This window comes from Trachymyrmex cornetzi, unplaced genomic scaffold, assembly GCF_001594075.2.
Source record: "Trachymyrmex cornetzi isolate Tcor2-1 unplaced genomic scaffold, Tcor1.1 scaffold1051, whole genome shotgun sequence".
Classification (NCBI taxonomy): domain Eukaryota; kingdom Metazoa; phylum Arthropoda; class Insecta; order Hymenoptera; family Formicidae; genus Trachymyrmex; species Trachymyrmex cornetzi.
The window spans coordinates 216580-232295 of record NW_017295600.1 but is presented as its reverse complement, the minus strand read 5'-3'; the positions used below and the strand labels follow the sequence as shown (position 1 = coordinate 232295).

The 15716-nt window shown below is 37.0% G+C and overlaps 1 protein-coding gene across 2 annotated transcripts in view; it reads left to right on the top strand.

Annotated features, from left to right (window-relative positions):
* The first annotated feature begins 1674 nt into the window (after nt 1–1674).
* The window catches only part of so (SIX homeobox 1 protein sine oculis), a 33451-nt gene continuing 19409 nt past the window's right edge, over nt 1675–15716 (top strand). Inside the window, exons 1-3 of one of the 2 annotated variants that reach the window (XM_018504985.1) lie at nt 1675–2772; nt 9184–9445; nt 10757–10991. In XM_018504985.1, coding sequence (XP_018360487.1) covers nt 2461–2772; nt 9184–9445; nt 10757–10991 — 809 coding nt within the window. In that variant the 5' untranslated portion in view covers nt 1675–2460. Of the gene's footprint in view, nt 2773–9162; nt 9446–10756; nt 10992–15716 lie in introns of both variants that reach the window. The other variant, XM_018504978.1, reaches the window with a different exon arrangement.

Here is a 15716-nt window from a genome sequence, read left to right as displayed (position 1 = left end):
TTTGGTGGCGCGCACGCGACCAATGGCGCGGCGGTATGGTGGCTGTGGCCATGCCCAGCGACCAATAGCGTCACGCGTCACACAGCTGTCAGCTTGACCACGCCCCTCACCAATCCGTACCGCGTCGCGCATGACGCACTCGGCTCGCCTCGCTAACACGCCGCGTCGCCAGTCCCTTCTGATGCGCGCGTGAGGAGTGTTTCTCTCTCGCGCGGCAGCGAGAGAGACAGAACGGCCTCATTGATCCACCGCCTCGCGAGGTCTGCTTGTTGTCCAGACGTGATTTAGATCAAGATCGCCGAATTGGAATCATTCTTGAGAGACGGATCTGGTGCGTGTGAAATCGCAAGTGAAATCGGAAGTGAATTCGTGCGGACTCTTGCCGGAGAGCCACGGTACTCCCGGTTCTTCCTAGCACAGTCGGTGTTGTTTCTTTGTTGATGAGTACCTCGCTCGAAACGACGACGGGTTAACCGAGTGAATCGACCGAAGAAATCGTCCGGGTGGAATTTTCCGGGCACACCCGTTCTTCGCGAAGGCATGATGCTGAGAGACCACCGCAGTCGAAGACCAGATTCTTAGCTTGCACCAGAGGTCATTTAATACTCGAATCAGTGCCGATTCTTATAAGCTCTTCGGACGCACGATATAGCAAGAATGTGAAAATGCAATAGCCAAGGATTATCTCCATCGCCCCAATACTTCGTTAAGAAGAGTGAAAAAAAGCGTCGCATTTATTCTGCGTACAGAGAGGCGCCATTAAATTGTCAAGTGGTATTCGAAAAGAAAATTTGAAGGTGAAAGAGCAGTTTGGTGACATTTTCATGGAGAGAGCGTCACGACGAGAGGCGTCGATGGGGTTCAAGGAGAGCGAGAGAGACGCTCTTTAAGGCGCCTCTAATAATAGCAGCACGCTCGCGAGTGTACCAAGCAGTCTATAAATACGATCGCTGGCCCCGTGGAAACACGAGCCCGTAGATTTCACGGTGCAACCTGTGTGTGGGCAGTAAGAGCGAGACAGGAAGAAAGAACAGCGAGTCGGAAGAAACGCGGATGGACGGATGAAAAAATTTCTATTGCGCATCAATTAGACGGAAGTGTTTCTCGATGGGAATGATATAATGACTTTGCGAGTGCCACGAGTATTTCCATGAATGGTTGTAAGCCGATCGTGGCAAAACGACAGGCGAGAATCGTCGGAAACGAATTGTAGATCATCGCTTGGAATGATTTAATCTTCCGCTTGGAATCTGCGATCTCATCCTCGGATTACTTTGCTCGCAGGAGCAACATCTTAGCAAAAACCCGATTGAAGTCTGAAGGAAGATATCCGAAGAGATTACAGCATTGTTGGAATAGCCATTTTTTTGCTTTTTGAAACGTGATTAACGCTAGATCGCAGACCAGCGTGGTCCAGAAAGAAGTAAGAATCCGCGACTTCGATCTGTGAACTGACCGTCGGCTCGAAGCTGCGATCACAAGACTGAAAAGAATCTCGTTTCGCCGATGTCGACTGGTGAGAGTTGAAATTATCGCGCGCTACTCGCGAGGATCTTCACGTGATCCTCGATCGAATGAGACCAATCAGATCAATCTGTCGAACGAACATCCAAGCGCAACGTTGCTGATCGATGAGTAATGCCTTGGAAAGGCGTACAATCATCCCAGCACGATCAGTTCGTCAAACGGAATGTAAAGGAGCTTCACAGTGTTTTCTTGCTTCAAGCTTCACGTAACATAATGCAACGAATTTACATACCCAATTGTTTAAATTAGTTGAACACGGTTTAATCAATGACTATGACAGATAACGTTACACGAACAGGCGTTGAGGAAGATCAAGTGCACATAGGAAAGGGAAAGATACATTTCGCGTTTAGCGGTAACTAGTTAGTCAACACTAGTTAAACTAGTGATCAATATTGACAGGCAACAGCAATAAGTGTACCATCGAACTACCGTCAATACTTAAATTGAGCGGCTTTATTATTGCCTTATGCGGACTTTTATCACTTGTCATCCTTTAACACGTGCACAAGTCAGTTATAGGACTAACTTGAAGTGATTGGCGACTCGCCGTGTCTTTTTAGACTATAATCATAGAACCTTTTTTAATTAAAAAAGAGAGCTTTTACAATCGATCTAAACTTACGAGAATCCATATCGAATCAAGCCGCTTCCCCCGGGCGACGTTGCGCATCAAGGATCTTGGATCGTCGTTGGGCGCGTCGCGCGATGCTCTCAGTAGGACGTTCCAAGGATCCGCAGTGATCTCCGCGAAGGGTTTACCCCGTGAAAAATGAGCGGCGAGTGAGGGATAGCTTCCTTTCGCGTAGCGTCGGATCGGAGAACCCGTGAGCGGCGACGCGAACGCGAAGCGGGTAGGACGATCGCGTCACAACGGTGGAGGGCGGCGGTACCGTGCGGGGGGTCGTCGTGGACCCCGGAGATGACGCAGCCATGATGGCCTACGGGGGCACCGCTGGTAACGGGGGCGCGATGGGCCCGACGTCCGGCGGCGGCGGCGGCGGCGGTGGTAGTGCGGACGTCCTGGGTACCGCTGCCGGCGACTACAGCCCTCAGAGCACCCCCACACCCTTGACCGGACACTCGACGACGGCCGGCACGGTGGAGAATGCTTACACGCCCGGCGCGACCGGGGCGGCCAGCTACAGCCCCCAGGACAGCCCGGCGAGCTCTGCCGGGGGTAGCGGTAACGGCCAGCTGCCGAGTTTCGGTTTCACGCAGGATCAAGTGGCGTGTGTCTGCGAGGTAAGTCGTGTGATCGCCTGTTTCATGGAGCTCCTCCGATAAGAGACACGAAAACATACTGAGTAACACGCAAGAAAGGTAATTAAGTAAATGAGTGTATGAGCAAAAGGTTTAAAGACAAGGAAATGGAGAGAAGAGGGAGAAAACGAAAGGCCGATTTCTTCAACACTGGTACCTAAGTTTTTTAAGTCTTAAGTCGTATGAAATTGATCAATTATAGTTGGTTATTCTTCTCACGTGTTCGATTATAATTGGTCAATTTATTCCGGCTTAAGACTTAAAGCTTAAGTAGTGGATTATTACTGAATGCCTTTTATTTAGTAACATAAATCGACGTGAGTATTGTTAGATTTTTGTTGCTCATGGAATATAAAAAAAAATAGAACATTTGTGTCACTAAATGAAAGGCACCCGTAGAAAGCCCATTAACTTTTGGGATTTGTAACTGGGCGCTTATCTTTCACATTTGTAATTGTGTTCAAGTACAAGTGATAAAGATAGCTTTGATTCTCAAATTATTAATAATGGGCGAGTTTAAGATGGTAAAACGGCTGCTCGCCGAGCAATTAAACATGATTGGTTGGATCGACAAGTAAGAACTGATTATGCTTATTCGCTCGGGATGTCTAATCGCTTTGCCAGCTTGAACTCGCCCAATGTTTAGCCGTGAATACTTTATACACTGAAAAAAAAACAACAAAAGTTCAATATTTTGTGAGATTTCTTTTTTTGGCGTAGCAACGATCATAACTCGATTTATGCACTATCCTATGTATTGTTATACTGAAAAAATGTTCTAATTAAACCAACAAAAGGGTCTAATAAGAATAGTATTTGATGAGACCAAACAGAATTTCTAGTCGTCGTCAGAAATTTTGTTTAATCTCATCAAATGCCATTCTTGTTGAGGTTTTGTTGATTCAATCAGAACATTTTTCTCAGAGTATAACAGTTTAACGTAACTTTAGAATAACGCATAAGTCAGGTTGTAATTATAGCTACATCAAGAAATTTGCAGTTAAAAGTGTTTTAATTGAATCTTAATTCAATTATTATTTTTATCTACTTGATCGAGGGGATAACCACTAGCTGAAATATTGTCCCACAGATTACATGACATCATATGATTTCATCTGATTACAAATAATTTGTTTCACTACATATGAAGTCATTTGGTAAAATATACTAATTTATTTAATATTATACAATGATTTATCGTGGTTGCATATGTAATTATCGGATTATACATGGAGATTTCATATGAATTTTATAATGATTTCGAGGACTCTGTCCCACGATTACATTAAGTGGTTACCCCCTCGTATTTGATAATTAGATTGTGATTCCAACTAATTTATATGACGAAAAAATTGGTCTTCAAAAATATATCCAAAGAACGTCTAACAAATCAAGATGACTTTCTATGAGCATCACTGAAATGTTACTCGTTTAATGTAGAAATTTAACGTTGTTTCGTGACTCTTATTAGATGATCTCTAGCTGCATAACACGCGCCTGCTGCATTCAGTTGTTTAATGCTATGCGTCGCGTTTATAGTAAGCGTGCAATCCATTCACATTTCAATTAAAATCTAGACGTAGATATAAACATTTTTCGCATTTTGTGAACGTTACATTCAATCGCGATAATTATATAGTACGATTGATCTTCATGCAACTCGATGACTCAATGGCTGCGGTCAGCGGAGAAAATTCATCAGTTAGCGCTTAGTGATTCTTTAATATGATTGGTTCTTGCCTTTAGTTCTTCGCTAAATCTAAGTGTAGGAACCAATCGTATTAAAGACTCACTAAGCGCAAAAACTGATTAGTTTTCTCTGCTGAACGCAGCCATTGTCGTCAATTGTTTTGCACCGAACTTTACTCGCGCTTCAAGAAATAGAAAACAGCTTTGCTCTTAAAATTTTATCACACACGACCTATGAACAAAAATATAGGATTGCCAGAAATCTACACGCAATATTCGCGACGCACAGCTTATAACAATGAGCCGCTGATGACTGGCTAGCAATCGCTGCACTTTCCTCGGCGAATAATACCGGTCGATTTTTATCTCGTCGAAATGTGACATCATTAGATTCTATCATTAATCGCGATAAACATCACGAGAATCTCATGTCGCGTGCAAGTTTAATTTAAATGTCGCCAATTGAAATAAATTGCTTCTTTTCGATCTGCAACTGCATATACAAATCCAACCATCATCGTGTTGATTGTCGTTGTAAAGTGTGGAAATAGCGAGGATCTACGTGGATTCCCGATGATGAAATTGCTGCCGCGACGATGGTCGTTACGTCGCCGACAATGTGCAGCGTTATGCGCCAAGATTCGCTTGCATGTCACACGCTTAATAGAATCTGCACGATTTTACTGTAACCGTAAATTGTTTTGCGTGCGACGTTTACGTCCCTCATATCGAACGTCTCACATATTAACTCCTGTTCGAGAGAAACAGCGAGAGAGAGAGAGAGAGAGAGAAAATGAAAAATAGACGATCCTTTCCGCGTTTGGCAAAATTTTCAATGATTCTTTACTGTACTCTCATCCAGTTGCACTCGGCATGCAGTCTCGAATTTAATTGACAAACAATTCATTTAACGTATCATTTTTATTAATAAAATTGAAAATTGAAATAAGTAAACAATAGTAAAGCAAATATTTGCTTGAACGAATCCAATCAATTAGCTCGTAAATGTTTGGATTGTTTAAATCGAGAAATATAAAATATTGCAGACGAGAAAATAGATACGAGATTATTATAAAAATATAATGTATCGCAAAAAAGATTAATTGTGATATGCTTTTTAGTCTAAGTAACGTAAATATCTAAATATATTTAAAATACGTCTCTATAGTCTTTCGATTTCGCTTGGATGATGCCTTTTAAATTTTTGTGTTGCTGCGTTGTCTATTTAATTTTTTTTATTTGCATCGCGTAGGTGTACTCGCCACGTGAATATTAAGAGTTAATTTCTATACTTTACGCCGTGGATGATGAAAATATTCATGAACGATTGAATCGTGTGGCGGTGGTGGCGCATATAAGATAACGAGTGTGCGAAAAGATGGGTTTGCCAAATGCGGAAGTGATCGGCCGCAGATTGCATCGTTGCACGACGCGTTCTTGCACGTGCATACCCCTGTACCAGCGCTATAATTATGCGGCTAGACTTTAACTCCTTGCCCACGTCGCACAGACAATTATGGCGCTCAAATTCTACGATTGGACTTTGAAGAACGCTAAGGGCCCTACGGTTATGCATGAGTGATCCGCGACATTGGAGTCGCTATCGCGTATCGATTTGTTCAAAAATATTGTGATATATTGTTGCCATACGCTGTGACACGTGGGCGCTAGTTGTCTTGTATCATTCGAGGTGCCCATGATAGTTCCCTTATCAAAGCATAAACGAAATCGACGTTTCACCGGGTGTCGGCCGATCCATTTCTTGTCGAATCGCAATGAAATCGGTCTTGTACTCGAGGAAAGGAGAAATGATAGGACTGAATGATTTCTTCCTAAATCTGATTAAATTATTCTAGAACATCGACTTTCAATCCCAGTTTAACAGCTTAGTCCGAATTGAATTATACTATATAATTTCAAATTCAGTAATTTTTAATCTTAATTTTAACTATCTTTAATGTCATCATTGAATAAAATTATTAATTATGTTATATATATGTATGTTTTAGATTACGTATTGAAGATTTAAATATAATTATCGTCCGTTGATGATAAGATTTAAATATTATTATTCATTAAACTTCAAATGGACAAAGTGAAAAAATTTTTCTTAAATTTTGGTTTCTTTTTTTATACATTCGATTTTTAAACGTATTAGTATATGAAAAATTGTTATCATTACGTATTGAATTTCTGTGTCGTTCAGTTCTAAAAGAGAAGAAGGATTAACTCGTATAACGGTGATCTTTCTAATCAGCATCTCCATCGTTGACAGTTAATCCGATCTTGAGATCTATGTCGTACATTTCTCTTCGTTTGGGTGACATGACATTCATTCCTCATTATGCCACGCGGTAAGATTAATCGGCCGTATTGCGGAAAATTCGGCGACATCCGGCGACGACAGCGAGCAGACAAAGATGACAGGTGTACAGAGCTCATATTGCTAATTAAGCGATCATCAGACACCCGTTCTCATACGATCGGCGACGTCTTAATTTCGTGCCGGTACTTTCGCAGCAATTAATTTTGTACGCTAAAAGGAAATTTCGAGAGATTCTCTCTCTGTGATATTAACGTTCTTCGAACATATATAAGATTCATGAATTTAAATTAATACATATGAAATTGAATTTGAAATTACTATAATTATTGAAAAATGCAGGAAAGAAGATATAAAAATGAGTATAGTTCTAATATTCTTTGCATTTGTGCTTATATCAAGAAAGTGACGATTACGGTCAAACGCTTATTTACAAGTACATAAATTTTGTATTGCAATAAAGTTTGCATGTGTCGATTTTAAATAGTACCGTGCTTTTAGCAAATCAGTTATGTGTAAATTAAAGATACGTAATACGGTGATATCTAGATTGGCAATATATGGCGCGTGATATATCGAGTAAACGTCAGTGATGCAAAGCAGCAGACATATGCGGATACCGGCAAATATTATAGATAGCTCATTTCTCAAACGGAATCCTCGGTGGTTAATTATATCAACGAGAGAAACACGCAAGGGATAACATGTTTCGTACCGATAAAACGAACTGAAGTATATGACGAAATAAAATTGATGTATAGTTCCACTTAGGATCGTGTTACGCGATCGTTTAAGTTCATTAACGGTCGTTTTCGAGAAATTATACGAATGTTAAACGTCACAGATATGTCGAGTGTAATTTTACATATTAGTAATTATCAGATTTTCGCTCCATCTCAAATGATATTTTATTAAAACTATACTATCTATTAAAACTATGCTAAACAGTTTTATGAATTTTCATATTTTAATTTTATTATTTTATTATCAAAATTTTCGCGACTCCGCAGCTTCGCATTATTGCGTAATATGTTCATATTTCTAATAGAAATACACAAACTGAATAAATAGAAAATTTTCTCTTATGATTATAGATTATAATATCTTGATATAAGGGACCACCGACTGTTGTAAAATATTTGGGATATTTCGAGAAATTTGCGAAATCGTGTATTAGACTATTTTAATCGTTCCAAGACACGAGACTCATTTCTGCTTGCTCGCTAAAATTTAATTAATTGAAATTCGTTAATATATCGGCATAGGAGGTAGACATCCTGAATCATTTCTCTCCAAATTTCTGAAACCTTATCCCCATGTAATATTTAATCTCATCCAGTTTTTTACAAGTTTTAATGAGATTTTATAATCCAAAAATTTATCTTTTTTTTTTTTTTTTTTAAGGAAGATTTAATAACTTTCCTAAGAAAATATTCACAAAGTCGAGACTAATTTTTCATCTTTTTTATTGATACGATTCTAAACAGACACAAGTTTTATTGAAAAAAAAAAAAGATATAATCGGGCGTGTAACAAATCCCTGATCTCCACACTAATTGTTTGTCAAAAATGCTATATGAATACACAGAGTTATCCAAGTTTTAACTTAAATAGTCATTATAATACATTTCTATTAAAGAAAAGAGAAAAAATTTCAAATACAAATTAGTTTTATCTAAAGCTGCGTCAATTCGTTCTTCTTAAAGGAGTTCTGATAAAATAACAATAACTGAGAAACTTTTGTACCCATTCAAATTAGTTTTTATAAAAGTTAACGTTTTTTTATTTAAGAATCGTATCTAAGCGATTCAATCAATGATTAATTTGAATCATTGTTTAACTTTCTAAATACTTTTTAGCTCCTTCATTTAATTTTAGATTATTTGTCATAGCATTCTATTTTATGTCCTTTTATAATTTTCTTACTTGCACTTTGTGAATAATTAAATTAAATGTAATAATAGCTTATATATACTTTGTTAAAAACTGAAGGAAATTAAATTTAGATTAATTTTCTCGATTTGAAAATCGTAAATTACAAGAGAATTGATCTAAATTTAATTTTTCCTTGTTAAAGTTAATTTTTCCCGGATTCTTCATAAAAACAGATTATTTATAATAGCCTTAATAGTCAATTGCTGTAATCTTCCATTCTCATCCTAATTCACAGTTTCCCTTTACACGAAAATGTCCCGATCAACCTGTTAGTCACTGGTAGTTGTCCAACTCGTCTTCCTTGAAAGAAACGATCAGCTAAAAGAGGTGAATATGAGACATATACAAGATACACTAGAATAAGAGGAGACCCGGGATGAGTTTTGCCGACTAACAGTGTGCCCCCCCTGTCTATCGTCTTCAAGGCGATGGTGTCGAATGTCCAGGTTCTCCAGCAGGCAGGCTCCGTGGAGAGGCTCAGCCGATTTCTATGGTCTCTGCCGGCGTGCACCAGGTTGCACCGGCACGAGAGCGTGCTCAAGGCCAAGGCGATCGTCGCCTTCCATCGGGGCCAATTTAAGGAGCTCTACAGGATCCTGGAGAGCCACACCTTCAACCCGAACAACCATCCGAAGTTGCAGGCTCTCTGGCTCAAGGCCCACTACATCGAAGCCGAGAGGCTGCGCGGAAGGCCCCTCGGCGCAGTTGGTTAGTAAGAATTTTTAACGGTCTTTTTTTCTGTATTATACATGTAAGTAAAATGATATAAGTAGAAATTATTTTTCTGTGCAAATTCAACGATAATATTTTTCGTCATGACGCGATTGTTAATTGCTACTTCCTATTGATTTCAATTGTTTTATTAAATAAGCATTTTTTTCTCGTTTTTTTATCAATGATTATTAAGTCTAGCAAAATATCCTTGTAGGTTTTGAAAAAAAATATAACTTAAATGATTTCATCCTTATTATACTTAAATACTAATCAATATTGATTGGTGAAAAGATAATTGAAGAACATAGAGAAAAATAGTATGTTTAATATATCTAGCACCATAAATAACTGCTCTCTGGAAATAAATAAATTTAATTTATCATAGAACATTCACATAAAGCAAAAAAAGCTCCGTTAAAAGTGGAGTAATGCTTTGTCGACAATGATTAATTTTCTTCATTAAAAATCAGAAAATCCGAGTGAACACGAAACTATGTCTCACTATATATATAAATAAATGTTACTTTAAAATGAATTATAAATATTGCAAAAATATCATCGTCAGTATATAACTAAAGAAATTTCTGAAATTTTTAATAACTCACTGCATATGATAATTTATGAATAATTTATTGTTGATATAAGATATTACTTTGCGGATTAAACTTGAACAATACTAGTGAGCAACATTAAAAATTTCGCGTTTTAATTACGATGCATGCGCGTCGCATTTATTTTCGAGTTTAGGGCATTACGTACGGCAATTATAAATAAACAATGCGCGAAACGCACGCCGCACGGTTTTGACATTAACGGTCAAAAGAACGGACAAAGTTATTACCGCACCCAGCTAATGAGCGGTATAGACTTGGCCCTATTTTACCCGCTCAGTTCGCAAGCGGCGCGCGTCGCGCGTGAAACCGACGACGTCGCCGTCGTTGCACTCGGCCCAGAAACCAAATCCGTCTTCAAATAAGAGAAGCTAGAAACAAAGCGTGCTTCTGTGTACGCGTTGAGAGAATCGGAGTGCCGTAACACGCCGCTGCTTCCTCTTCCGTTTTTCACGGCGTCGCGAATCCGCGGGGTGAAAATTTTCACTCGCCAGAGTACCGAAGTGTGTTTATCTTGGAGCCGTCAAAATGTGTATTTAAAGATACAGGTAGATTTAAGCGATGGTATTCTAACGTTTCTGACGGTACTGTAATAGCGACGCTTTTAAAATTGCGTTCTTATTTTATGTTTTCTTTGACAAAAATGTTAAATTAATATCCTCACTTATGGAGAGATTTGTCTTTTTCTTTGCAGGAAAGTACCGGGTGCGTCGTAAGTTTCCGCTACCGCGCACAATCTGGGATGGCGAGGAGACTTCTTATTGCTTCAAAGAAAAGTCCAGGAGCGTCCTGAGGGATTGGTACGCCAACAATCCGTATCCGTCGCCGCGCGAAAAGCGAGAATTGGCGGAGAGTACCGGTCTCACCACCACGCAAGTCAGTAATTGGTTCAAAAACAGGAGACAGAGAGATCGTGCCGCCGAGCATAGGTGAGTTTGACAGCGGAAACTCTTCCTGCTTAGTTAATTACACAAATTGAATTGTCATTGGGTTTTCGCCTCGGTAGAACTGAAAGCTAGAAAGGAATGTGTTTCATTCCGAAACATATTTTTAGAACAGACAGAAGTATACAACAATCTACATCAAAGTTTAACTATCCGAAAAAAATGAAAAAAAATGAAGATTTAAAGGCGTTAAAAAATGAGCGACCCAATGCCGAAGAAATATTACGGGCGTGAAATTGGGTTAACGGAAATAGGATCGCATTTTCTCTATTATACTTCTACATTTTCTTAATACTAAATTATCCTCGTTGAAATATTTTATTAAATATGTAAATGAAATGGAAATAATTAAATCATACCCATATAATAGAAGACATTAATAGTTAACGACTCAAGATATAATGATGCGAAACTAACGTAATTTCTAAAATTTAATAAATGACGAACGATAGAGTTCATATAACGTAACCATTTCATTAAATATTTTGTCAAGTAAATAATATCCGACGATATTTCTATCGTCCGACAGTACAGATGTACAATTGACGGCCACGTTAGCGTGGAATTTTCGTCTCTCGCGGATAGAAGTGATCGGCCCATAGGAGTCCCGTGTTGTTTGGAAGGTCGTTGCTCTACATCCGATTTTAGAAACGAGCGGAGGCCCCATAACTATGTCCGTAACGCGATGCCTTCCGCCGCGTAGCGAGAGCATCGTGTCGCATGCATGCATATTCGTACACGCGGCCGTCCTTTCCTTTGCCGAGTGAGCGAACGAGCGAATAATAAATAAATAAGTACCAGCTGGGCCATCTGGGCCGCTGACAGAGCCAATCTCCCGCGAATTCTTCCGCGAAACTTAGCACGTCGCGTTGCATTGCGGCGAAACGATGACGAGTTATTACGATGATCAAAAGTGTGCCACGTTTCTCTGTCTCAGTCGGCTGATTAATAAATTGAACCGGATATAAATCCATTGGAAGAGAAACCTCTGATAGTTATATATCGCAAACATTACATTCTTGTCTCCATTAATAAAATTTATTATTTGTTTTTAATAATATCAGCGTTTGCTTCCCTTTCTAAAAGCATTAAATTGTAAAGCAAATTATGGCCGGTATTCGTAGTCTGTTCTTATCTCAAGACTGTCTTAAGTAATGTCTTAAGAGATGCTAAGATGGCCTCTGATCGGTTCGTGAAATCTTAAGATTGTACTTAAGACGGTCTTGGATTATTCTTTTCACAATCGACTGTGATTAGTTAATTTCTTACTCTTCTTAAACCAAGCTTACTTCGCATATTGTAGACAACGCCTTAAATTTAAGAATCGATTATAAATACCAGCCTATAATTATTGTAATGAATTAAAAAAGTATAGTATTGATAAGACAATCATAGCTTAACATTATATTGAGAACAATTTTTCATTTTGAATCAGAATTCCAATTAATGCTCCAATTAAATCTCTTTTTCCAGCGTATATAATTGCTAAAAATTTTGAACTAAGGATTGATTTAGAATAATTCGTTATAACAATTTGAAGGTTAATATTTGCGAAATCATATCAATTGCATTTGCAAATTCAATTATAAGCAGTTGAACGGTATTTCTGTGATATTGGGGAGATTCGGAAGCAGAGGTGCTTTGCGGGATTTCCTGTAATTAATATGCGACGAATGATGCCATACACACGTATCCGCAAAGCCATTGGATAAGTCTGTAAGATCCATCGTCATGAGTGATGCTTATAGGGTGACTATAAATTCTTTGATACGAATTTTACTTTGGAATTAATAATTCTTGTATCAATCTCAAAATGATCTATTTAATCCGCGTAAACTTTTTGCGAATTATAAACATACACTTGTTTCTTTTACGGATCTATTATATTTCCACAAATTTAACGAAAATATTTCCGCGATTTTTAACGAAAATGATTTAATAAAGTATACGCCTCTTATTAGAATTGAACTTCATTGAATTCAAGTTTCGTTGATGTAAAATAGATACGCGAAAATTGATTTTATATTCTTGAAAATTGGAGTTAAACTCGACGATTATATTAGATGATATTAGATACCGATATAAATCATCATTCTTGATCCTCGAAGCCGCTTTGGGACGAGCGTTAATTCTAGTAGGTAACACCTCGTAGACGTGCACGCATCTCTGACCTCCTGCCATGGGAATACACAGAAGCCATAAGAAATTCGATACGTTCCCCGTGACATGATGTGTGTACTGGTCCTGCCATGATAGTGCTTCCCACTTCCTTCCCTCACGAGAAAATGCGTCCACGATTCACATGGATCGACCGGATCCATACATCCTTCGATGAAGACACTCCGCTGACGCTTCTATTAATATAGATATATTATAGAAGCGCTAACGTTAGTAGAAAACGTATTTTGTTTAATAAACGACGATGGATTTTATGCCAATATTAGCCAAGGACGATAATAACAATGATAAATTTTAAAACATTGAGAAGACGAAATCTTTGAATGTATAATAAAAATATGTATAAATACAGGAAATCGCTTGCAAATTATGACAATAAATATAAATTTATTTTTACAATAGTTTCTTTACACATTTAAGAAGACAATTTAATGTAGAATATTGTAAAAATATTTGTTTATTAAAAAATAGCAAATCAGTACTTAAAGAAAAATCTTTTTTATTTTATCGCGATTTAACAATACAAACATCAAATTTTTTTATAACAAATAGAATTTTTTTAAAATAAAATCTTTATCGATTCAATCTATAAAATTGAAAAAAATGTTGACAAAATAGCAACACAAAATAAACTTTTACAAAAATAATCTTTTTTTTACAGTTTTTATATATGAGAATAAATAATTTTTTTAATAGTATTTAAGCATAAGTTATAAAAAGTTTAATCACAAAAAGTTAAAAAGGCAAATCCCGATATCTATTATAGTTGATAAATCATAATGAAACACTATAGAAAAATATTATTTCAAGAAAAAAGTATTTACAGTTTCATAACACAATGAATTTTTCACAACAAAGTAAAATATGTTTACTCGGCTCAAAACTATTCTGAATCTAGAGAAATTCGAATTAGGAATGTCGAGAAATTCTTTAATAACAAACGGATTTTTATTATCTAATAAAGACATAAAAAATATTTTCCGTATAAATTCTCAAAAACGAAATGTGCTTTTCGAGCAGCACATTTCGTTTTAATGTCTCATACATATATAACTTTTTGCCGATGGTTCATTTGTCAGAATCGATATTTAGATTGAATTGATATTTTAATATTCAAATAGCAGTGATATTTAATAATTAAAGATATACTTAAAATTTTTAATTAAATAGAAAACAGATTTTGGCAACCAGCCTATTTTTTTAATTAACGTAATTAGGTACTCTGAAATAAGGTCACTAAAAAATAAGAGTCAATACTTTGAATTATTGACATTTCAAATCTTTACACTCTCTGTAACCCTAAAACGGAATGTAACAAATCTCAGATATTATAAATATAGTATGTTAGTTTCACAATTGCTATATCATAATATAAAATTTTTTAATTATTTTAAATTATGCCAATCTATATAATTTAATTCCAACAATCAAATTTAATTTAAAATATTCTAAAATTTGTATGTATTTATATACGACTTAAATTCTTAAATTATCTGAGAAAACGGAAAGACTTAATAAACTTAATAATTGTGCTACATATTTTCATCTAATATTGTATCGAGTTAAGTACATGGATTCTCTCTTTTAATTCCCGTAATAAATTGACAATAAAAAAAACTTGATTCTATTTATAGTAATGATTGTGATAATGAAAAAAATACATGTTCGAGAATTACCACTACAATTATGTAGTTGTTTAATGAGAACACAGTCGAAAATTAAGTGAATATCTCGCATATGCAGGGGCGGCGTCCCGACGATCCCCTCGGGACAGGGGCGTCTCGTGGGCGTCTGCAACCGACAAAAAACATCAAATACAGGGACTATAGTCCTCCCCCGGGAGCTGTTATCGAACGATTTAACTATCTCGTTTCGATAAGATATAATGCGCACGCTCAATAAAACACAGACCGCCCAAAAAAGAGCAAAATAAATTTCGATAATGAATTATTTACACACAGTGTTTAACGCATTTACTATCAAGCGTTAATTGTTAGAGAATAATTAACGTTAGATATGAAATGTATCATATAATGGAAATATATTAAAAGAATAAAATATAATGACTATATAATGATGATATACAATAATTATAATAATAATAGTGTAGCAATATTACCAACAATTCACAAATTAATTCAAAATTCAACTTTTATTTATCACTCTTTTTACAAACGGTTTATCATGCACGATTACGATGACTACGTAGCAATTTATGTAGAAAGATAACAATTATACGTGCGGTCTCGCGTCAGAAACGACCGAATTAATTGATATCGGTCGGCCATAATTATCGACATAGAGCGCGTAACCGAGCAGAAGTATATAAGCTTCAAATCGCGCGAAAGATAAGGTCGATCTAAACACAGTGGATTCTCGAAACACCCATAATACCCGTATAAGCTTAGTCCTCATGGGCCGCTCTTTCTCTCTTTCTCTCTCCCTCTCTCTTCCTGCCGTAACAAACTTTAAACAATGAGACTCGATCGAGATAAAAAGTCGTTGCAGTATGCCACGACTGTTTTGCATACC